The 25,286-nt window shown below is 31.4% G+C and overlaps 3 protein-coding genes across 3 annotated transcripts; 2 read left to right on the plus strand and 1 right to left on the minus strand.

The window, feature by feature from the left end:
* Positions 1–7,078: 7,078 nt before the first annotated feature.
* On the plus strand, positions 7,079–11,688 carry LOC130902809 (DNA excision repair protein ERCC-1). The gene is made up of 4 exons (XM_057815143.1): positions 7,079–7,465; positions 8,649–8,920; positions 8,996–9,181; positions 9,836–11,688. Exons 1-4 carry the CDS (start codon positions 7,390–7,392, stop codon positions 10,019–10,021), a joined length of 720 nt encoding a protein of 239 aa, XP_057671126.1. The 5' UTR covers positions 7,079–7,389; the 3' UTR covers positions 10,022–11,688.
* LOC130902808 (major facilitator superfamily domain-containing protein 9-like) lies at positions 11,676–16,001 on the minus strand. The gene is made up of 5 exons (XM_057815141.1): positions 15,606–16,001; positions 15,422–15,553; positions 14,494–14,623; positions 13,510–13,719; positions 11,676–12,377 (listed from the first exon to the last, which is right to left on the minus strand). Exons 1-5 carry the CDS (start codon positions 15,651–15,653, stop codon positions 11,692–11,694), a joined length of 1,206 nt encoding a protein of 401 aa, XP_057671124.1. The 5' UTR covers positions 15,654–16,001; the 3' UTR covers positions 11,676–11,691.
* Positions 16,002–16,248: 247 nt separating this feature from the next.
* LOC130901812 (uncharacterized) lies at positions 16,249–24,572 on the plus strand. Its single transcript, XM_057813419.1, has 5 exons — positions 16,249–16,541; positions 18,213–18,344; positions 18,808–18,937; positions 19,635–19,838; positions 20,039–24,572. The coding sequence occupies exons 1-5, from the start codon at positions 16,446–16,448 to the stop codon at positions 20,716–20,718; spliced, it is 1,242 nt and encodes a 413-aa protein (XP_057669402.1). The 5' UTR covers positions 16,249–16,445; the 3' UTR covers positions 20,719–24,572.
* The last annotated feature ends 714 nt before the right edge of the window (positions 24,573–25,286 follow it).

A 25,286-nucleotide genomic window follows, 5' to 3' on the forward strand; every position in this document is an offset into this window, starting at 1 on the left:
TCAGGAAATATTTACATTATTCTATAATGATATTTAAAATGACCGTACTAAATTTTTGGTTCAGTAAGTTGGTTTTAGTACTCTCTCATACATAAAAATAGACTATTTCAAAAAATGTGAATGATTATAGAAAAAAGAATGTTTTGTATTCTTTATTTGGTCGGAAACTTTTTAGACAACCCTCGTATATATTACTGAGTGTGAACAGGAAACATATGAAGAGGAAAAGGTTAGAAAGCTTCTAATTTAGGTTAAAAACGGTAGAAACTTAGAAAAAGCTTTGAGCTACATTCGAATGTTTTATTATCAATTGCGAGGTAATCTGTGGTAGTAATAAACAACCCTCGTAGGTAAAAATTTTTGTATAGTATAGTTGTAATGAAATAAATTGAGTTTAACACATTTTTTTTGTTATACCTTGTATAAATCAACACTGAAACACCGAATTTTCTTTTCGAAAAATTAATGCCAATGTTTAGCAACGGATATCCCCCACCACTCTTCAACATGGCGACGAGGTAAACACATGGTTTTATAAACTTTGAAAAGTAATAAAACAATAACGAATCATAAAACGAACACGAAACGTTTTATTATATACTAATTTTCAATCAAATTATCATAATAAGTAGTTGTCATATTGATAAACATAAATATGTCACACACAATAATTTACCTTTTTTTTGCGGTTTTGCTTGTTTTCTCCTGCCCCTGATACCTTCCGATTCCATAACGAGTCGCACGTTCTTTTACAAAGACTCCCATTAAATCCCAGACGATGACAACTACACTTACACAGTCCTAGGTCAGGTGAAATACACAAAACCACGTGAATATAATCGGTGGAAATCAACATTCGCATACGTTCCGTTTTATTTAAAACGTTTTGGAAAAACGCCGTACAAGTTGTGCTGACACGCAACGTTGTACACCCCCGTGATCGTGAACGAGACTCAACAACAAATCTTACAAATCTAGCCGGCGGCAAACGTCTATACATCGCTATTGGTCGCCGTTCACCGGAATTTTCATTGGTGCACCTGTAACAGTAGTGAACACCTACCTCTACCTGTGATTACCTCAACTCCATCCGTTCACAACGTTGCCAATAAGCAGGTGAAACCGGTATAAATCACGCAACGAAATCAAGTTTTGACGTAAAGTACATCATCAGCTGATCGCGACGGACATTTTGAGAAGTGGATGTGGGGTAGAGGAAAGTCGGCCGTACGGCGGTAATGTTGATGGAAACGGCCATGTGATAGCAGCGTTGCCGATGACTAAAATACCGTATATACGAGTCGCTCAAAAAATTCTCCAATTTATTTTATTACACTCAATAATTCGTATTAATTTGATAAATATTATGAGCACATACAGGGTGGAACAACCTATTGGAATAATTAAGGGTATTTTTTTTAAAATTACACAGGGTGTGTCATATGACAGCGATCAATACCAACTCTCTTATTTTAAATGCAACCCCTGCGTATAATTTTTTTAGGAGTCTTCAAAAAATGTATAATTCACGTACAATGTCCTCTACCTATATTCAACTGTTTTTGAAATACTAAATTTACAGATATATTATGAACACACTATTTTCATCAACACTCATAATTACACTGTCTGACGCGCGTTTCGATAACCACAACTTAGAATTAGGATCTGATTTGTAAGTGCTGATATTTGGTTTCTTAAATCATGCCGTAGGTTAAATGTTTTTCCAGGATTTATCAAAGTTGTAAGTGTTGGTGTAGTGGTAGTGTAAACAGTGTGTTCATTAAGTAAGAAAGTCGTTGCACTCTCGGCGCGTAAGACTATAGCGATTTGTTTATCGTTAGATTAAGTTTATAAATAAACAAATTACAATTTAATCAGCTTCGAGCGAACTAAAACAGAAAATGCTCAACCTCACCTTATATACGAGGTCTGGCTATTAAAAAACGATGTTTTATTATTAAAATTATTCTACATTCGAATGCTCCCCTTTAATATACTCCCCTCCCCTCGCCACACGCCTTTCCATACGTTTCTTCCATTCACCGAAGCAGTGCTGGAAGTCTTCTTTGGTGAGAGCCCTTAGGAGCTCTGCTATTTTTTTCTTTGCCCCTTTCATCGACTCAAATCGGATTCCTTTCAGAGCAGATCTTTTTCTAACCTTTCAAGAAAATCTGAGCAGACCAGTTGACGCAAATGCTTTTGGTCAGGAGTCAGATTTTTGGCGCCATATTCAACTTTTGTCTTGTGTAATTCCTGGTGAAAAATTTTGCTAACCGTTTCTTTATTGGCGTTTACAACCTCGGTAATCATCCGGATGTTCATTCGACGATCTGCACGCACAATTTGGTTGATTTTGGTCACTATTTTCGGAGTTGAAACAGTCACAGGGTGACCTGGGCGCTGATCATCTTCAGTGCTCTTTCGGCTCTTACAAAAACGCTTACACCTTTCAAAAACACGCGCACGAGATAGGGAATTGTCCCGATAGGCCTCTTGCAACAATTTGTAGCACTTATTTCGAGTTTTTTTCAATTTAACGAGAAATTTGAGATTGATAAAAACACGTTCGTGTCAAACCGCTACTGCACAAATACTATATTCTTTCAATTTATTATTTCTTACAACTTTTTTTAAGGCATTCTTGTCAATCTCAAAATTATTCAATTATTAATCCAAAATTATTTCGTTTAGGCACATCTAAATAGCTCTATACAGCTCTACAGGAATATAATGAAAAAAAGCCGAGCCCACTACAAAAACTTCCTGTGAGGAGGCAAAACGCTAATAATGACGCATTTTTTGTAAAAAATTTAAATTAATAAAAATTTAAAAATAAAAATAAAAAACACATTAATGCCAATGTAGGAGATGTTCAAAATTCTAACCACGAACGTGACTGATATAATCGCAAGCGTGATTCGTCGTTTTTGTATACAATAATTTTGACATATTCCCACAAAAGAAGTGTAATGGCGTCATGAGAGCGTGATGGCCATTTTATCGAACCGCGCTCGCAATCGAAATTAGTTCAGGTTCTGCTAGACATTGATTTGGTAATGGAGCCGTGTTCCAACTCGTTGAAACCATATTATATTCGCTGGAACTTTTAGGTTTCCTGATTCAGGATATAAGTGTGTCAAATTAGCGTGACATTAGAGAGAGAGAGAGAGATAAATACTTTATTGTCAAAACATTGCTTACAATTTGCAGACAAAAGCTTGTAAAAAAACCGAGAAGCAATCGTACAAATAACTGAATAAAGACAGAGTAGAAGGCAATTTTCAGTGAATATGCCTCCAAATTATTGCTAAATGCAGGAAAAGATGTTGAAGATTTGATTAAAATTGGCAAGTGATTGTGCATTTTTTTGCTTTGTGAAGTATTGAGCCCTTAACTAATTCTGAACATGGATTAGAGAAGCGTGCTTACGAATTAGGCAAACGGATTCAAAGATGAATAAGAAAGGAAGAGTCAATGTTTTAAAAGAGTCCCGACAGTGAACTCTGCTGTTTTGTCTGAGTAAATATCTAACAGCTCTCTTTTGTTGTATGAAGATTCGCATAAATTGAGCCGTACCACATGTACCCCAGAAGGGAAGGATATATTGAAGATGCGACTCAATAAGAGCATAATAAACTGTTAAGGAAGTGGATAAATTCATTTCTTTGGCAACTGATCTTAGCGCCTAACAGAAAGAACTAAATTTTTTAGATGAAGCAGCTCCCATTTAAAAGAATTGTCCACAATAAGCCCTAAGAATTTTACAAATTCAACGACGTCAAGGTGGTGTTATTTAATATAAAAGGTTGTTATGTATTTTTATATAACAGGACTTCAGTTTTAGAAACGTCGAGACCCAAAAGATTTAAGGGTTATTAGGTCACTAGATATGGTCCTATGAAGTGCCGTGAGATCAAATTTGCTCTAAGAGAAACTAGTATCGTCTGCATAAAGACATATTTTCCCACTGATGTCTAGATAGGCATCATATCTCAATATTCCTACAAATTGCCCAAACATTAACTTTTGCAGTATCTTGGGGATTCTCATTCGACCAATAGCAGCAATTTTGATGAAAACGTTCACGATCACATTGTTATCTCAATATTTCCTTCATTTGCTCATAAAAACGTTCTTCCATGAGCTCATGAGCTGGTATAATTTTATGTGCATTCAATTTTCCTTCGACATTCAAATGATTGATGTGTGGCTAACGTTGAACGGTGGGGCTACTTTCCGATCAAACTTAGGTGGTTTTCTTGAAACTCAAGCATAATATCCAATTGTTAATAACGCGAAACTGCTTTTCTCTTTTGCTAATTGTTCCTCGGGATACGGATAGATCAGTGAACAGAGGTTTTTACCTCAGATTTCCATCAAGACGCATCGATTTGCTTGAAATTTCAAATTTGAAAAGCAAAGTCCACCCTATGTGCTCTTACTCTGGGGATGAATACCGTCCCAGCTAGGGCGTGCTAATTTTTTGTTGAAACTAACCATAGAAATCGATAAAATAATAATCTAAGCACTAATTACTCTATGGAGTTTTTACGATAAATCAATGTTTTTGATTTATTCGTAATTGAAATTTTTATTGATTTGAAACATATTTTCAAACGATACTTCACAAATAACTCAAAAAATTTAGATTTTATCGAAAAATCTGCGAGGAATTGAAGGTAGGTTTTAAAAAAATGAAAAGAATTTTTTTTTTTGGTTATAGACCTAATACAGTGTTATGATTTATTGAAGGTGGAACTTATTTAGTAAATGTTAAAAAAATCAAAAATCGAATAAGTGGAAAACGGTCAATTGTACGAAAAAAATGTATTATATATTTTTTAAAAGACTTCAAAAAACCATTCAAATGAGACTTTTTAAAACATAAAATAACAGACTTATGACAAAAATTTCTTCGTTTTATGGAAAAAAACGTTATTTCTACCCTTCAAATTGCCACCCTAATTGAAATAAAATGATATAAAAAGTGAAATAAATTTTGGATATCACTTCAATTGAATAAAAATAATAGAATTAAGAAGTTTTAATGCTTTAAGGAGCTTGATTCTGAAAATAATTATGATACAATGGATGGCATTTTTTAATTTTTTAAAAAAATTGTCTTTTATTAAAAATAAGTGCTAAAATCGCCTTAAAAATTAACGGAGATATAACCTTTCTAAGTTCACAGTAACGTGTGACTGGTACCTTTTTGAAGCCCTTTGTACATATCTCTTTTAAAAATAAAAGGTATTCCAAACCTTTTAAACCTAATAGATAATAAATTTTCTTACCTAAAGGTTTTTTAATCGATTAGTTAGTTCAAAAGTTAAGACCTCAAACAAACTAATCGGAGCAGATACATTTTTGAGTAAAGTAATTTTATGTCACAAAAAAGATCAGTGATAATAAGTTATGATAGCTATTCGAAAAGCAAAAACTGCATTAAGAGAAAATAATTATCCGGAAAAAATGGTAACATATTCAAGAAAAAGATAAACTATAATCAATTAACGAGCAAAACAGAAACTAAACATTTCATTACCACATGTACAAGGACTTTCACAACAACTATCGAATTATTTCAATAAATATTAGTATCAGTCATTAAGAACACGATAAATTATCAAAATATTTCACTAAACTAAAATCTAAAACACCAAAAAACAAAAGAAGTGATATTGTATATCAAGTACCTTGAACTAATTATGAGCTGTCTACATAGGGCAGACATCTCAGTACTAAGAAAATAGACTAAAAGATCATGAATACGATTAAAAAAAATTAAACTGCATTTACGAACCACGAAATATCAAAAAAACATAAATTCAATTATAAAGATTAAAAAATACTTGGAACTGAATCTAGTACACGAAAAATAGAATTTTCAGGACATTCATAAGAAAGAAAAAGCTATAAATATTTCCTCTATCTTCGTGAATCCCAACATGGTCCAGGCAGGGGTCTACCAAAGATTCGACGGAGGTCTACGTCGGGCCTAACAAAAAATGGGGGTCCCCAATCGTAAGCGGAGGTCCATGAAAATTTATATGGTTTCGATAGTGAAGAGAAGACTTCTCGTATCAATATTTCAAGAAACTCTGCGACTTATACTTAAAAACTTAAATATTCCATATTCGTCGAGTCCTGTCCTGAGTGATTATTTTAAGAAAAAATCGATTCGATTCACAAACGTTATTTCGGTGGCAAGAGATGGAGCTCCAGCCATGGTCGGGCGATATCGTTTATAAGTCATCTTGAAAGAATTATACCAGAGGTAACTGCAATAAACTGCGTTATCCACCGACAACATCTAAGTAGTAGCGATAGACCAATCGCTTGAATTTATGATTAATGCAGTTAACAAAATATTGTTAACTGCCGTTGACTCCCAACATATGCTGTTAGATACCGGAGTAGGCTGGTTGTTGAAAGGTGCAAGATTTTATTCACTTTTTGATTCAGTTTTGGGGTTTCTGGAAAGTAAATATGCTGATTCAACAGAAAACCTAATCATGTTATAGCAGACATCGTATATTGGACAGATTTGCTCAAAAAAATTTTTGTGTAATAAATATCAAAAAATCCGGTCATTTCACAAATTCATTCTCAATTAGTTTTCTATATGTATAAGCAATATTTTATTATGAAATTAGTAATAATTTAGATTTTCATTCTATTGAGAATAGTATAAATAAAATTCAAGTCAAAGTTCTACATTTTAGTTTAGTTCAGTTATTTGTTTCATAGTTTCTGACTACCCCCGTAGATTCTTATATTTTTGATATAGATTGAACAAATTTCAATAGCCCTCTATATAAAACTGACTATATCAACTATTTTACAAATAAAGAGACAAACTTTGGAAGATATAATATAGTTCTTATAACAACATTCATCTGAAAATGTATCTGATATTTATCGAAATTTAAAAATAAAGTGACAACATCGCATAAATTAACTGTAGTTCAAATTAATTCTACTGATGGCACCACCTGACAGACAAAATTTGTGACAACAGTCGATAAAAAAGAGTTATTCAATTTATATATAAGTTTTCCAATAGATGACTCTGTATATTTATTTTATTATTTAGTAATAATTTTTAGAAATGTAATTTTTTATTTCTGATATATCATAATTTGTTCAAGATGACATTGAAATTTATAATTATTGTGAATCACTAAGGGGACTGCCAATCCATACTCTATAAAGATCCATAACGTAGTAAAAAGAGAAGAACATAACATAACCTTTGAAATAAATGAAATTTAAAAACAGAATGTGTATATAATTTTTGAACAGAATTTTCAAGCTTACGCACATTACTGTTATACTTTTTATTATCTTATTCGAATATTTATTATAAAAAAGTAACAATTTATAATGGATGATTCTCTACAAGACGTAGCAGCTGAATTCGAAACAGATTTTTTTGTTAATGAAACCGAGCAAACTGCTAGTAAGTACCTAATTGTTATATTTTTTGATTATTTGAGGATACAACTTTCCCTTCGCTCAATGAGATTGGAAAACTGAATAATTACAATATAATCAATAGCTGATTTATAAATTAGCTCACAATCAATCATATCAATTACATTTTTCATCAATAAAACATAATTTGAGAACTAAGATCGTGTAAGATCCTTGATTATTTTCACGAATAGAATGGTTAGAAAACATTATCTCATGTTAAAAAAAATTCATTTATATACTACTTATATGAATAAAGCTTATGGGAGGAAAAACGTCAATACTCATTTCTTATTACTCTCAGAAAAAAATATTTTTTTTTTTGATAATTTGTTAATCTTTCTTATTAACTCATTAATACCCAGAACTATGAAAATGTTTTGAAATGATTGAGTAAATGTATGTATTGCGGTAATTTTTTAAAAATCTTTGAATTGTAGTTTATGATATTTATCATGGGTCGTTTAAGACCCCCTAGGGCCTTATGAAATTAAAGATAACACAATGTCATTTTTATTTAATTCTATGTATTAATGAAATTCATTAAAACATTTATTATGTAGTGGAACTAGACAACACTGTTTTAGTAGTTTTATTCTCATATGTGGGAGCAACTTGTCTATAGACAAATTATCCAGTGGGACTCTCTAAAAGTAGTACAATACACGAAAGCTCTTCAGGATCAGGAATTTTTGGTGGAGTTACTGTGAAATTGTTTGCTTCTTATCATTTTTTTAATCAACTAATTTACCTACATTCCATAGTATGTTCTTTCCACTTCTTTCAGTCCCTTGCTTTTTTTCTCCAACTCTAGATGTTTTTGTCCCTAAGGTCTTCTCACACTAATTCTCTCCACTGTTTTGTTGATCTACCTCTTTTCCTCTTGCCCTCTGGTATCTTCTATGCAACTCGTTTCAAGAGTCCTAACTCTATCTGCTTTCCTTCAAAAATTTTTCTAGTATTTATATTACGGGCATATGACAGGGTGAGGTGTCTTATAAATTCTAACATTAGTATATCTGTATATCTCTTTCAATGTTAATATTCTTCTTAGGCTGTTACTTTTGGCAAATAAAAATACACCTTAAAAATTAAAGGCCTTTATATGATAAATTTCATTTTATATGGATGATATACGTAAAAAGTTTGTGTATATTTGAATTTTAAAGGTACATCTAAGGAAGTTAATGTAAATATCAAGATACCTAGTAGCAAAACTCATTGTATATTGGTGAATCCAAAACAACGTGGAAACCCTCTACTGAAATCAATACACAACGTTCCTTGGGAGTATGAAGATATAATACCAGATTATCAAATGGGATTAACAACTTGTGCTTTATTTCTTTCTATTAGATACCATAATTTAAATCCTGATTACATTCATGAAAGATTAAAAAAGTTGGGGCAAATGTACCAGCTAAGAGTTCTTTTAGTTCAGGTTTGGATCTCTCACTAATAATTTAGCATATCATTTAATAAGAAAATAGAATATAAGTAAATCAATATTTTTTAGATTGATATTAAAGATCCACATCACGTTTTAAAAAATTTAACAAGAATATGTATTTTGGCAGACTTGACATTAATACTGGCATGGAGTCCTGAAGAAGCAGGAAAAATAATAGAAACTTATAAAATTTACGAAAATAAACCAGCAGAAAGTATTAAAGAAAAAGGGGAAGCTTCACCATATTTAAGGGTAATTATTTTAATATATTGAATCATAAAATTCTGATTTCTCATTATGTCTTTCTTTTATATTTGTTTGATTTTATGTACCATTAACAAAAATTAAATAATATACATATGATTTAAAAACCATCACAGAAGCTGATAGAGGAGTATATTTCCCAGTACCAGACACTCATCGGTAGGCTCCTATCTGAGAATCTTTCAGATAGAAACTAGGAAATTCATTCTGCTATCAAAGTATCCTTGTCATGGAATCAAATATCAACGTTAGACTCTAGTTTGAGTTCTTCACACAGAAATCAAAGAGCCCAGAATATAAATACAAATCAACCTTATTTGTACTGGTTTGTCTGTGGTCTAGGTAAAAAAAAGTTACAAAGTAGGATAAATGGACTTTCCTAGAAATTATTCAAAAGAAACAATGTAAATAAACCGCCTGCTATAATAAAAACTAAACAAACATCTAACGGATTCCGGGTATTTCCAACGTACATCAAAGGCGTCAAGCTTCCGCCGAATTTTAGAATTTCACTACAATCCGTCAGGACCGGCTCTAGGATCTATATAGCAAATGTTCTTTTTTCCTACATTTAATCATCCTACTTTGGTGTTGATTTTTTTTGGATACTGTTATTCTTTTTTAAATTCTTTCTGTTTTTAGTTGATACAAGTTTTAACATCTGTGAGATCAATAAATAAGTCTGACGCAATGGCGTTAATCGACAAATTCAAAACTTTGAATGGCATTATACAGGCATCAGAACTACAGTTGGCAGAAATTCCCGGTTTCGGTTTGAGGAAGGCTAATAAATTGTATACATGTTTACATGAAAGATTTTGTAGGTGACACAATAATTAAGAAACTATTTAAATTTGTACTAAATATATTTGAATATTTCATTTTTTGTTAAAATTAAATTTTATTTTTACAAGTGAAAACAGGCGCAATGGAAAAACGCAAAGTTTTAAGTAATTTTTATACTTGGATTATTGTTTTGTTGGTTAAGTCCATTCTGAACACACTATTAATTCCAACGGGAAAATTTCCTTGGCGGAAATCTTCACATTTATTCCTTAACTACTAAACTATAGGGTGGACTGTAAGCAATTGGCCCTTTGTCCTTATTTATGCTACTCTCACATTTAGGATACAAGCTGTTTATTCTGTCATATCATTTTCTGAGACTGAAGGTGAAATAAAACTTATTAACTTAACTTACCTGTTTTATACTAAATTTTCCCACCAATAAACTTTCTCCCACGAAAATAATCCCAGGGGGAAAATCCTCTTGGCGGGAATTGTCATTTATTCCTTAACTACTAAATTATAGAGTGGGCTCTAAGGAATTGGTCCTTTGTCCCTATTAATGCTACTCTTACATTTAGGATACAAGCTGTTTATCCTGTCAATTCCTAAATAGTTGAATATTTATCTTTTCCGATGTTATTTCAATTGTTACTGTTTTCGTCAAGTCTTTCTCATTCCCTTGGTTGTAGTAAAGTTACTTCTGTTACTTCTTCTTAACCAAGTTGAGTCTATGTATCATATTATTACTTATCCCATTTCTTTGGTGTCTTTTCTATTTTTACTCTCATTTTTAATCCAAATATTCTTATTAGTTTTCTCTCAGTTAGTTAAGACATTACTCTTCCTGTTTGTTTATTATTGTTTTACACGATTTCATCCATGTAAAGATATGACATTTGTTTTTATTTCCGAAAGCTTGTTATCCTATTAAACTCATTTTCTTTGACTGTTTATCCTGTCAATTCTTCCTCTTCCTTTTTTATTGTCAACAATATCATACATTGTTTCATCCATGTCTTTAATACATTTACCATGATTTTATACATTAATTCATCTGGCTGCTTTTATTATTTTTATCAATTTCATTACTTCCTTATCTTCCTTTACACGTTTCTCCAGGTTCTTCTTTACTTTTGTTACTATTTATGTTGATGCTATTATGCGTCTTTTCAAGTTTTGTTATTCATATAGCTCAGTTCTTCTTCTTCTTCTCTTTTGTTTATTATTATGGTTCTCATTCCATATTCGAACAATGATTCAATAAAAATATTACATTAATCCTTTCCTTTCAGTTTTTATCATGAACCATAACTCTTCTACTTTCTTTTGGTCATCTTGGTTGCTTTTATTATATTTGTCAATTTTATTACTTCCATATTTCGTTTCTCCAGGTACTTTTCTGATTGTTTCTGTTGATCTTATTATGTGTCTAGCCCAATTGTGTTTTTATGTAACTCATGTTTTCTTTCCAGTTTCTCTTCTTCCTCTTTCCTTTTATTGATATCCTTTTATACTCATTTTCTATGACTGATTATCTTGTCTATTCTCAAATCTTTGAATATTTATACTTTTTCAATGTTATGTTACTGTTATCAAGTTTTCCTTGCAAAGTTCATTATTTCTTGATATGTTTTGCCACATTTTTATTATAGCCCACAATAATTGAGTAAAAATATAATAGAGAAACTTAAACTCTGTAACAAAAACATTTATTTATTTTTAACATTAGCTTTATATTTCGTTTTTGTAAATATACTAACAAATACTCCTAGGCAAGCAGGAACAACGGCAATCAACATCACAGATTTTTCATTGAAAATATCACTAGTTAAACCGGTGAAAAGTGGTGTCATGAACCTCGCAATAGACATGACACTATTCGAGGCACCGGAAAAAGATCCTCTGTGCAATGCTTCGATTTTCTGGAACATCAGTTCCATACTAGTCACTCTCATTGCGGAAGCGGCAACAGAAAGTGGTATTAAGAAAAACATGAATATGAAAATATTAGGTGATAAATAAAGCGATATAAAACATAAAGCCAATACCCCGAACCATAAACTCATCTTTGAATATATATCCGTATTCAAAAAGTTATCGATCTTTTTGAGAAACAACCCAGATATTACTCCTACAGTACTGAAGAATGAAATCATGTATCCGATATGTTTTTGAGACAGATGAAATGTTTCTTTTAAATATATAGCTTGATTTGAAAAATATACTGTTATCGTCAATCCTAATAAAAATTTTAATAAGAAAGTATCCCAATGCACTTTCCAATCGATGTCCTTTATTTCTTTAATTGATTTTTTAAATTCATTTGTTACCATCTTCCAACTAACATCACCGGGTTTGGTCGTTTTTCTGTCATCTGGTAGATAACAAGCGCAACCTAAGTAAAACAAATTCCAATAAATATTTTTTTTTTAATCTAAACTTATTTAAAAATAAAACAAGGTTTAAAAGGTTTTTATTTAAATTTTAATGTTTTTCTGGAGTAACCACTTCAAATGTACGACCAGAACGTTCACCACCATAGGTGTCTGTAGGACCAATAACAAGCAGAAAGCTTGTTATTGACAACAGAAGAAGCAATGATAAATTAAATTTTACACATAGTATTTTAAAAGTTGGTACTTCATAATCGTCATAACGCGAAATCTAATTCGAGCATAACTTGAAAGAGAAATTTCAACTGTTGCATTAAAGTTTAGATATTAAGTTTTATCAACCACGAGTTTTTAAGGTTGCATATGAAAAGAAAGAAAAAAAAATTTATAGCTTTAAGTGGAGTTGAACTACTAGTGAAACATTATTAAATTTTGTTTTTATTATACAAGTAGAAGAAAACTGCTTTAAACTACGTTCCTTGCCTTGTGTTTTTTAATTTAGGAAACAGGAAAATCAAGTTTTGTTTTTCAAATCTTTAGATTACATTGTTTTAGGTAATTCAACTTTGTCTCTGCTGATTCTGGCTTTAAGTAGAATTTATATTTTTGGAATATATACAAAGTGAATTCATCTAAAATCTTCATACCTGTTCACATACTTTCATTCTCACCGTTCCTCAATTTTTTGTCTAATTGAGAGAAAAATTTGATACTAAGTGACAGGATGTTTCGTTTGAGAAGAAATTCAATAATTATTTGCCTAAGAATTGATATAATATATGAACTACAGAAATTTTGATGCATATAACCATAGGTTTCAACTCTTTCAAGGCCAAAATATAAGTAAAAATAAATCTTTTTTTACTCAAAATTTAAAAACATAACATGAAATAGAAATTACTCAGAGTCTTATGTCACACATTCAATTGATTACCTGTATCATCTTAACATATTTAAGTGATAGAATGAAATCATAAAAACCAAATAAATTATTAGATTCGACAACCTTTCCAACTAGCTCGATAAAATATCCTGTTAAATCCTTTTTATTCAGTTGTCAAAATAATAAAACTGGGATACAATTTATTTAAAAAAATAAAAACTATTTCAAGTAATTATCTTATTTTCACTTACCATAATTAATGATAAATAACATTCCAGTAAAGAGACAGACATAAGTGAAACCATTTTCAAATTCTGATATGTGTCCCCCAACAAAAGGTCCTATAATGAAACCGAATGATGCAACAGCAGCAGACCTTGCAAAAAATTCATTTTGTTCTTTCAAAGGCACTAAATCTGTTATCACAGCCTTGCAAATACTTTGAGTATGTTTGAATAAACCTAATAAGAAAATTAAATATTTATATAATTAATATTACACTGGATAGTGAATGTAAGACATCATTTTGTATTTCAAATAACTTTGTCGTTTTATACTGATTTTTTGCCCTTTGAGCTAAAAAGGAACATCAAGTGTTGGTACAGTTAGAAATAATAAAAAAACAAAAATGAGGGGAAAAAACTAACAATCCAACAGGGAAACGGCAAATAGAATTGGAGTTCTGGAATTAGGAATGGACAGAGCTCATCAAAAAGAACCATTTCATGATTAAAAAAATGGATTGAAAACAAAAAAGTAGAAAATATCATAGATAGATAGAAAGGGATGAAAAAATATTGAAAAAAATACCAGGACCATCAGGAACTTTACACAAAAAGGATTAAAATGAAGCAAAAATGGAAACCAAGAAGTAATCAAAGAAGTAAAGGGATTGATTTTAATATACAGTAAAATTTAAACCTGAACAAGAGTTGTTATATCACTCTAATGAAACGTAATAACGTCGAAACTAGTCAGTGGTTACAAACCTTGCAATTGCAAGTCATTGGGGATGTTAATATTGGCAAAAAGGTCGATTGACATCACGCTTTACAACAGGAGTTGTAATTCAATATTCATCAAGGCATTAGCCAGGAAACTAGTTGTTTTCTCCTTTGAAAAACGGCAGCATTCATTTTCAGAATATTAAATTTCTAAATTATTTCAGGAGTGAATAGTAGAAATCATGAAACAGTTATTTAAAATACAAGAAGAGTAGTTTACAGGGAACATACCTAATACACATCTTACAGCTGTTATGAAAATAATTGATCTAGTAATTCCTAAAAGTGCATAACATAGAGCACATATCACAATTGTAAATTTTAAAACTGATTTTCTATTTCGCACATCACTCCAGCCGCCCTAAAAAACATTAATCATAGATAGTTGTACCTTGAAATTGTAAACTTTTATTGAAACAAAAATTGAGACACCTTCAAAATCATAACCAAGTCATTGTCTTCAGAGACTGAAGGTCAAATAACGGATCTCTTAGTCTGCCCAACACAATCACCACAACCAATTTCACTCTTTTCCAAATTTGGTATTTTACTGCAGTGACAATGTTCAGATATAAAATTTCTTATTTGCATTCAATACTTCTCAAAATACAATTTTTATTCATTAAAATAACAATTTTTATTGAGAAATGTGTAAGACGAATGCTTTTATGAACCTGGCATAACTATGATCCTTGGTCGCTTGGTATCATACTATAAACCTGATATTAAGGATCCTTGACCATCCACTATGTTACTAATAACCTGGTATTAGGAATCCTTGACCACCCACTATCCTATTATGAACTTGGCATAATTTAAGGATCCTTAGCTACCCACTATCCTACTATGAACATGGCATAAATTGAGGATCCTTAGCGGCCCACTATCCTATATGAACCTGTCATAAATTGATAATCCTTGGCTGACCACTATCCACTATGAACATCGCATAACAAGTCTAGAGATAAATAAATTATTGTAAATGTATAATACTGCAAACAATGCAACATTAAAGTCATCCATTAGAATCATTAAAACAACCTAGTCACACCAGAAATAACGATGGTTTCATTCAAGGAACAATGTTGTTATATAGGTTATTTTTAAATTGATACAAAGTATTATTTGAAAGTAGGTGCCTGTTTTTGATCAAACTTACAATAAAAGGTCCAGATAAAACTTGAACAGCTGAATACGTTGAAGAAATTAGACCTACAGTGGTATGGGAAGCTCCTATATCTCTTAAATAATTGCCGACCAAAGGAAAAGTCAATCCCACAGCAAACAAATCCTGAAAATTTAAATAAACACATATTTAATTTCAATTGTTGCTCGCCACATACCAAAAATGATATTGCATATATTAAATTGACAGTTTTTATTGCACCCATTACATAAATGTGTCTATCAAACTCCACTAAAATTGGTAAAACAAGTATTTGATATCGCTCTCAATGTCCCATATCTATCTACTACTAACTTTTGATTAAGGTAATTCAACGTCCTTCGCATTTACATATGTTCTGATAAAAAAATAACAATCATGGTGCATTCCACTTCACGGCGCCAGAAATACTCCTTTGAACGTTCCACATAGCAGCTACGATCGTAGTGGTCGCTCATGACGATCCTTGTTATGAAGTGAGTCGAAGAATGAGCAAGAATTAGCGGAATTTTCAAGCTAAGCACTCCACAAAAAAATTCAATAACTTACAAATTATAACATAACCTTTCAAAGCTTTCGCTTTTTTTTCTATTTCGCTATTCGTTAATATTTATTTCAACGCTTAAAATGCCTCGTAAGTCATTCCACTTTATGGGTTTATGATTATAACGCTCTGGGCTAAGTGGAACGAGAAAGATCAGGAACGTGATTATCTTGAGTGCTTAGTGGAATGTACTCATGATAGGTACACGTGTTTATTTTCGTTGCACCGTGCCAGAAATTGACATAAGCGAACAGTTCTTATGTAAACTGTTCGCACGGTGACACTAGTGACAGGAGCAATTTGAAATGTGTAAACAAAATAAAAAATTCTAGTGTCTTTTCCATGCTCAAATTTTTATATATACCCACTACTTGAAATTGTCTATCTAGAATCATTGATGTCTAAAACCGCCAAGGTCCTTCACAAATTAACAGATATGCTGATTAACGTCTCGAATCATTGAATATCTCCTTAATGTATAGAAAATATGTTCATTTAATAAAAAATTGCCAATTAGTAGGAATGGAACCCTTAGATGATATTTTTACGTTACAACTCATAACTTTATTCGTAAGTACAATTTCTAATTTATTTAATCTTTTAATACTACATAGGTCTGCTTATATCTCGTGACTTTTATAAGTGTGTACTTGAAATAAATATTTAAACAATTAAAGCAATTCAAATTTTTTTAAAATATTGCGTACATCAGGATAAAGAATTTTCATTGCTTTCCCACATCTCATACATCATATTGAAAATACAAGGAATGGGGAAAACTGGTAAAATATGATCTTCTTGTGGTGCATATTGATGAAGAATGTTTTTAGGGAAGAAGATTTTTTCAAATTTCTAATTTAAAATTTTCGTTTCGCATTAGGTAGTCGAAAACATTAATTTAAGATAATAATAGTTTAAATAAAGAACAAAGGTACAATTGTAAATTATAACAATTTGCTTAGAAGAATTCATAGAGGTACCAAGAGGAAAAAACCAGTATAGATTATAGAAAAGGATTAAAGATAACAGATTAGGTGGCAATTGGCAAAAAACTGAATTTACACTAACATAAAATGATTATATTCTCAGTCTTAGATGGTGAGAAATGGAAATTAAATTGTGATTTCTATACTTTTTATGCCTAAAACGCATTAAAGTTGATATATCGTTTTCTCATTACTAAGCAGCAATTGTTACTATAATATTAATGATGTTAAGGTACTTGGAAAACTAAGATAAAGTGACAAAATGGAGCACAAACTAGATGATATTCAAAATCTTCATTGGTATAAAGGATAATGCAGAGCCGGCCTTAAATAGGGGCATGCAGAGCAGACGCGAGGAAAATATTTTTTTTTATTTTGTCGTTAGATTCCACACGAAAATTTTGTCTAAATACAAATATTTACAGTAGCAGGGACCCCGCCGTTAGAGACCGTGGCTGTAACCCCAGTCCTCGTCTCCTCAATACTGTAAAATCATTATTAATAGTTTAATTATGTATTCTTATTATATAGTTAAAATTTATGGCCATTAGATTCCTATGAATATGTTTACTAAATAATATAATAGGTATCACACTTACGGCGACCCACCGATTCTAGGGGGCCCCGTTGCGAGGCTACGCCACTTTAAAATACTTACACGTTAACGCAGTTATAATATACCTAAATGAGATGGGCGCTTGTTTTTGGTCCCATTCAGCACCAAGTATGACAACAAAAATGGCTTACAAGTATTAGCAGCATCAGCGATTTATATTCAAGATTTCTATTATTGTTTTGATTTTTGCTACATTTGAGTAATGATAGGTGTCGGGGGCGGGTCATACTTGAATTCAGTAGGGTAGGACCAACGATGAGAGAAGCCCCGTACCCAAGGAATCTAATGCCTGCCCAGTGCCCTGCAATGGCTTAGACCACCCCTGGGATAATGTTTAAAAAAGAATTTTACTAATTCATTTAAAACACCGTTTTAAATAAACAATTTCTGGAAAGACACCTTGATTGTAGTATTTTTTTATATATATTTGTTTATAAAATTATGACCTAATTTCGACACTTCCTAATCTGTTTATAAAATAGTTAAAAACAAAGTAAAATTATTTCCTAATACCTAATCATCCAAATTTGTTTGTTAAATTATTAATTACAAAATAAAAGGATGTCCTAGTTTTACTGACTTGTAAATAGGAACTTTTTCATTAATTGCTCCAACTAATATGTATAATCATTATTTCAGGATTCATTAAGTTTTGGATTGATATATGCATTTCTGCCTCCGTATATATTTGTTCTCGGAGGAAGCCATGTGACTATTGGATTTTTAGCTGTTACAACTTTAATTGCACAACTTCTGTCTTCCGATATTATTGTAAGTTCAATTTTCTTTACTAAGTCTGCTAAATTGCATTTTATTTAATTGAAAAGTTTCTTATGCCACCTTAAATTGAAAGTTTATACACGTGTTGAATTTTACTTATGGAATTTATTCATACAATAAACTATTCACTATCCACTAACAATTAGTACTGAATAATTTATTTAAATTCACTATTTAGTTTACTTTTTACTATTTCGATGTGTTCACTATAACATCAAATCATTTACTAACTCTGGCTGCTAAACTATTGTTTATATCCGATAGCTTTCTAGATAATTCGGATTTTTAAATTTCCAGAATATCGTATACAAAAAAAGGTCTTATCTCTATGAAAACAGTCAAAATATAATACAAACACTTTATAGAAAATTCATAGAAAACCATATTTGAAATTCTAAATATATATGCGCGTTCGCCACTTTTTTATAATTTAATTGTTTAATATTTGTTACAGAGGGATCTAATACATTTTCAAGGCAGAAAAACTGCTCTTTATACTATTTTTAATATTGCCGCTATATGCCACGCTCTCCTTTTCCTCACTAATAGCTCTTGGTTTACTATACTTGCCAGATGTATTTTTGGTAAGTAAAATTATTATACAAAACTCAATACAATAATCTGCACTGAAGATATTTGAAAAATTAATTAAAATCTTTCACAAATATTTTTCTGAGTGTAGTTGTTTCAATCAAATTTGAGGTTATTGTTCAATAGCATTGAATCATTATAAACATTGCATTCGAATCTAGAAGAGGCTTCTCAGTTTGGGGGGGGGGTCCTGAAATAAAAAATAAAAATATATATATAGGAACAGTAAAACTCAGGACTTTCTGTACGCGACTGCTTAGTTGTCTTGTTAAACTGTACCAAAGCTTGACCCCCGTGACCTCCCGTTTATCAACAATTGGATTTTTGACCAACCAGAAGGTCTTGTTGATAGGCCATCCACCACACAGGCCTAATTTGACATATCTTCTTTTTATTTAACACCAGAAGAAGTCGTTTTTGCATTTGAAGTGCTTATTTGGAAGCTATATAAGTTAGAGAGGAAAAATTCTTAATTAATAGGTTCAAACACATGGAAAGATGTAGATATTAATCTTTATAGAAAATAGTTTGAAAAACACTAGTGTCGACCAAAAATACTTGTTTTTTCATTACCATTACATAAATGTGAATAGCAAACCTTGTAGTACTAAATACTTGTGGAAATAATTAGAATAAACAGAATTGAAAATATATATTTACGCAATGAGTTTACTCTTTGATTGTTTCCAGCTGCAACAAATCAATCTAGCTCTTTAACCAAAGCGATTCTAATGAAAAAAGTTCCTAGCGATGAGACTCAATACCAGTTGATAATATTCAACATCTTAAGTTCTTCTGGATACATAATAGGACCTATATTGGCCGGTTGTCTATTCGACATCAGTTTTGCCATTTCTTGTTTCTTGGCATCGGTTTTAACTATAATAAATATATGTAAGTAGTTTTTCCTTGTATTATGAATAATTTGTTTTTTCGAATTTTCTTTTTTTTTACTTGTGTCCTTGTGTTTTTTTTAATTTCCATAAGATTTATTCCATTTATCTTTTATGATGTTGATTTTATCACCTACAAGATATCTTGTTGAAAACATGATGGATATTTTTAATTCAAGCATTTTTTTCTGTTATTTTTAGGTTTATTGGCGACAGTTTCTCATGAAGATGATGATTCTCCATCTGAAGGCAGTGATTTGTCAGTAATGAATAGAACAGCGCAATATATCAAAGATGCAGTCCAACATTTTAACAATTCGGATTACAAAACTAACTGGGACTTGATTTCGATGAAGTATATGTTCACTGCAAGCACAACAATATTTTTTTCAAAATTCACACAAATTTTGAAGTACAATTTTCAAGCTGATTCGGTAGCTATCGGTTACACAACTTCATACATGAACGCTCTAATGTTTATTGGTATCTATTTGTGTAATAAGTTCAAATCTAAAATGTCACAAGTACCTATCATATTGATTATAAATGGTGGATTCATCGTACTCTTGGTATGCACTTTCCTTGCTTGTTATTCTCCCGTTTATTCCATATATGCTGCGTTGTGTATTCCCATAGTTCTAGCAAGGACTTTAATTCTAGATTATTGGGAGGATTTAGTGAATGACAGGAAAAATACAGATTTGAAAGTACTGGGAAATTCTATAAGTATCGGTGCTGGATTAACAGTACCTATTGCGTTTGGTATTTTGTGCAACCAAATCGGACATCACGCTGTTATTATATTCTCAGTATTACCATTAGTTGGATCTTTGATTATTTTAAACCGTTACATGGCTTCCAATCATTACAAAATAAAATGATATAAATCAACTTTATATTTTTATAATTATTTTAAATATATATAAAATCAAAACTTTAATTTCTCAATGGAAGGATCTTTGTAATCTTTTTTTATTACAACCAAAATTGGTAGATTCTTAGTTACCCTAAGGGGCATCTACTATTTTTTATTTATTTATTCAAATTAATATGTCAGAATTGTTGTTTGTGCAATTTTTATTTCTTTAACCTGCGTTACGGTCCTATGAGATCCAGGGCCTTCTCAATAATAGACTGCCAATCTTTTCTGTTCTGAGCATAGCGCCTCCAACATCTAACCCCTAGCTGGATCAGGTCCGCTTCAAAGTCCTTCAACCGGCAAAGGCGCGGTCTTCCAGGAACTCCATATATGGCTCTGCGCTAGTCTCGATCAGAAGGCATCTTCTCCGCATATCCCAGCTACCTCAGACGCTCCCCTCCCGAGATTAACGCTACGATCTGCTTCAGCTCAGCATTCCTCTGGATCCTCCATGCACCGTTCTCACAAACAGAGCCAAAAATCTGTGGTCGTCATGTCGATGTCTCCATCTACGGGATGGATTATTATCTTGTAAATTGTGGAACTTTGATCATCATGAAAGCCATCAAAACTTGAACTCTTAAACTCTGGACTACCCAGAAGCATTTGTTCCCCGTAGCAACTCTTGTTGTCACATCATTATCTTTAGTTATCAAGACCCCAAGATATTTGAATTGGTGACACACTGAGAGGCGATATTGTCTGACTTGGAACGTGGTCTGGGAGGTCGGGGCTCTCCTTGAGTATCTCAAAATATCAAAATATAAATGTTTGAAAAAGTTAAAGAAATTTAATCAAAATGTTACTAAATGTCTCGTTAGTTGAAATTGTTTTAAATAAATTTTATCACAAATTATTTATTTTCGTAGTGTATTTACAATATTTTTTTATTACTATCTGTTTATTTTTTAATTATTTACACCAATCTCACTTAACGTAACTGGAATACGCTGCCTGACAAAAAAGGTTAACAATCTGTTGAAAATAGTACAATGGCGGATAATTGGCTATATCTAATGTCGTTTCGCGCCAAGTCAACTGCTGTTAAGGTCTATATAATTAGCTGCTAATTCAACAGTCTGTGATCAATTATGTTAAATTGGAGACAAATCAGTCGAACTTGGTGGCCGTATTGATCCACGTTCTCTATAGATTCTCTGCTAACATGTAGTCTGGCATTAGGTGAAGATATGGAATGGAACTTACGGTTTTTGAATAAAGCCACTAGCTTTATATAACCTCTAACATTGATATGCTACCATATGCAATAGCATGTCATAATATAACCTCAAAAAGTAGATGTGCAATCCTCCATGTTGATTTCTCACCCTTACTTGACGATCGTACATCCCTAAAGCGGAGCGGAGTACAATTGCCCAGGGGATTCTAGCCTCAATAGACGATTTTGTCGTTCTGTAGTCTCTCTATAAAGTCCAGAGCTTCTGGTTCTATGATCTGGGTCGTCTTGAACCCACTCACTTTATAAGAGGCAAAGAACTGTTGATCCAATTCGAAACTTATCGCTAATTTCCGGTAGTTCAACAATCCGACTTCTCTTAAAGTCACTTGGCTGTGACACCTGGGAATTCTAGGCATTTTGATTGAACAGATATGCCTAAAAATTCCATTGTTTTCACCTATTATTGTCAGTCAGTATATGTATAAACTAAGAATTGAGGAGTTAAGTTGAAATGTTGCTATGACACTGTTAATACTACTTACAAGTACACTTACACAGTAAGATTTGAGGTACTGCTTTTCTTTTGCTTCATCCTGTTTGGGAAAATTGTTAAAAAATATGTTTATAAAAGTAAAGAATCCTTAATTCTTAGTGTATTTAAATTATTAAAACTACTATCAATCATTACTTTCCACATTCCTTGTAGTATTACTAGTTAGTATTTGATTATATAAGGTTTTGTTACTTTGAAAAATTTGGGGATATTTGAACTTCAATTATTGTAATTCCATCCCTTTAATACGTACATACGTCATATTTAAATTGATTTTATTTTTGTTAGGCATATAATAGAGAAATTGGAAATAGCTACAAGAAACGGAAACACTTCTGTTTCTCTTATTCAAAAAGAATCTGTTAAATCAAACAATTTTTTTTGGTTAATTTCGTTTGAAGATATTTGAATAAAACAGCTTTTCTTGTTATAATTTTCAAAATTTTATGTATTAATGCTAGCAAAAAACCTTAAAAGGCCAGAAATATATCTTAGAATCTCATCGAAGCAGAATACATCCGTATACCTTTCAATTCAACCAACTAATTTTAGTACATTAAAAAAATTTTCTGACTGAATTTGATCTACATTCTCCTCAATTTTCTATTAGGTCAGTAATTTATAATTTTTTTCATATTATCATTTCCTCAAAACCATATCCAAGTATTCCAAGATTTTTTATAGTGAATTCTCACTACAAAAGTGGCAATGTCACTCTGAAACCAAGAAACTCCTTATTCTAACTCATTTTTTATTTGGCTGGGTGTACTCAGGCTTCATATTTGAATTTATTCCATTACTGTTAGGCATGTTAGTAAAAACTAGAGAAGCCATTTACATTTATGACTCTTTCCTTAAGACAATTTAATTCGTATATCTTCCAATTTTGCCAAATCTTCTGTTCTTTCTAATTTTAAGAAATACCCTTTAACTAGATCACGTTTTCTCTTTTCCCTAGTGAGTTATCGCTTCGTGGGTAGAAATATCACTAGAGATACACAAAAATCTCCAATCTAACCCTTCACCTTCGGTTAGACTAGCTGCATACAGTTAACAGAAGTTTTTGATCGTTGTTATTACTAACTCTCTTCTCTAAATTATATCAATGATCATATATAGTTGAATAAATCTTATATAATTGCGGTCATCTGTAATTGGGTGGGTAAATAGATTATGACAACTAAAAAGTATCATTTTAAAACGTATTGGTTTCAGAAATGGATACTTCTTACCAATAAAATCTTCCACTCATTCAGTCTACTTCCACTTAAGACCTTTATTCTTATTTTGTAAACCTTTCTTATCATTCTATAATTATCAAGCAACCTGAAGTGTCCACTGCTTCCCTTTCTGTCCTTCTCGTTCCTGTGTCACTTAGATCCAGTTTCCTTTAATATCTTTAGGTCATCTGATCATCATCATCAATCCCATTTAAGTTATTTTAGCACCGATTTGTCTCTTCAGGGGAAAAGTTACCTTTATGTGATTCTGATGGTCTATTCTTGCTAGATATCATTTCCGTATACTTTCTATTGAAGGAGCATTCTGTTACTCCTCTTAAACATAGCTCCACAATGCTTTGACTAATACTGAGGATAAATTATATTCCAAACATATCGCAATATGTTTTCAATTGATACTTAATTTCTTCAGCAACTTCTTTAGGTATACTCAGGCAACTCATTAATTTCTCCTAATACGATCTGATTTTGCAAATCCTTAGTTTATCAGGTACTCTATAAATCTGCTTTTTGAAGATTGTTCACAACCCCAGCTCTTCATATTTATTATTGGGTATTGCAACTTTAGGTGAACTCTTGATATTTCAGATCTATTTTCTCAGTTTTTGAGTGACAGTGTTTTATAACTTGGTGCTTTAGTTTTACAATAAAACAAAGTTGATATTAATTCAATTTTTTTAATGTCATTAATTGATGCAACTATATTGTGATTCAAAACAAAAATTGTTGAATAGCTCAATTTCAAATTTTTGTATGATTATAACAATTTAATATTCTTATGAACCTGGTATATACTCATGTTAAAAAATTGTTTATATTTAATAAAAATTATATGAATTGTTCTCGTTATTTCCGTTCCATTTATTAAAAAGCAATTTCATTTTAGTTATAGTCCGTTCATCCAAGTAATGAGTGAATTAACAGACTCCTATAGTAGCAATTTCATTTCAATTATAGTCCGTTCGTCTAAATAGTCAGTTACTCTATGTATTAAAGAAATTAACTGACTCCTGTAGTAGCAATTCCATTTTAATTATAGTCGGTTCATCTATGTAGTGAGCGAATCAACTGACTCCTGAAGTTGCAATTTAATTTTAGTTATAGTCCGTTCATCTATGTAGTGAGTGAAATAACCGACTTCTGTAGTAACAATTTCATTTTAGTTACAGTCCGTTCATCTATGTAGTGAGTGAATTAACTGACTCCTGTATCCTAATATAATTTTAGTTATAGTAAGTTCATCTATCGAAGAAACTCAGCACTTACATTGAAATATAATAAAAAAAGGTCATTCACAAATTCAACTTGGAACAATAAAAGACTAATTACTCAGATCCAATGGATATAATCCTAGAGATATGATCATAGGAAGTATATAATCTAAAATAATAATATAATATAGTTACTAGAAAGGATAAGTTCGAAAGTAATAGAAAAATCGTGTTTAAAAGGCCATTACACATGCCTAATAAATAGCTCAGAGTTAACTGTCTGAGTTGAAAAGAAAGAAATAGAATTCAATGTAATAGATTCGATAATCTGTTGACGCACAAAAT

This window comes from Diorhabda carinulata, chromosome X (genome assembly GCF_026250575.1).
Source record: "Diorhabda carinulata isolate Delta chromosome X, icDioCari1.1, whole genome shotgun sequence".
Classification (NCBI taxonomy): Eukaryota; Metazoa; Arthropoda; class Insecta; order Coleoptera; family Chrysomelidae; genus Diorhabda; species Diorhabda carinulata.

Excerpts from the sequence above, each read along its gene's own strand:
- LOC130902809 (XM_057815143.1), top strand. The coding sequence starts at position 7,390 with ATGGATGATTCTCTACAAGACGTAGCAGCTGAATTCGAAACAGATTTT. Across the intron at positions 7,466-8,648 it reads TGAAACCGAGCAAACTGCTA|GTACATCTAAGGAAGTTAAT; the intron begins GTAAGTACCTAA and ends TGAATTTTAAAG. Across the intron at positions 8,921-8,995 it reads TAAGAGTTCTTTTAGTTCAG|ATTGATATTAAAGATCCACA; the intron begins GTTTGGATCTCT and ends AATATTTTTTAG.
- LOC130902808 (XM_057815141.1), bottom strand. The coding sequence starts at position 15,653 with ATGGGTGCAATAAAAACTGTCAATTTAATATATGCAATATCATTTTTG. Across the intron at positions 15,554-15,605 it reads TATATGCAATATCATTTTTG|GATTTGTTTGCTGTGGGATT; the intron begins GTATGTGGCGAG and ends TTAAATTTTCAG. Across the intron at positions 13,720-14,493 it reads AGCTGTAAGATGTGTATTAG|GTTTATTCAAACATACTCAA; the intron begins GTATGTTCCCTG and ends TTTTCTTATTAG.
- LOC130901812 (XM_057813419.1), top strand. The coding sequence starts at position 16,446 with ATGTATAGAAAATATGTTCATTTAATAAAAAATTGCCAATTAGTAGGA. Across the intron at positions 18,345-18,807 it reads TTCTGTCTTCCGATATTATT|AGGGATCTAATACATTTTCA; the intron begins GTAAGTTCAATT and ends TATTTGTTACAG. Across the intron at positions 18,938-19,634 it reads ACTTGCCAGATGTATTTTTG|CTGCAACAAATCAATCTAGC; the intron begins GTAAGTAAAATT and ends GATTGTTTCCAG.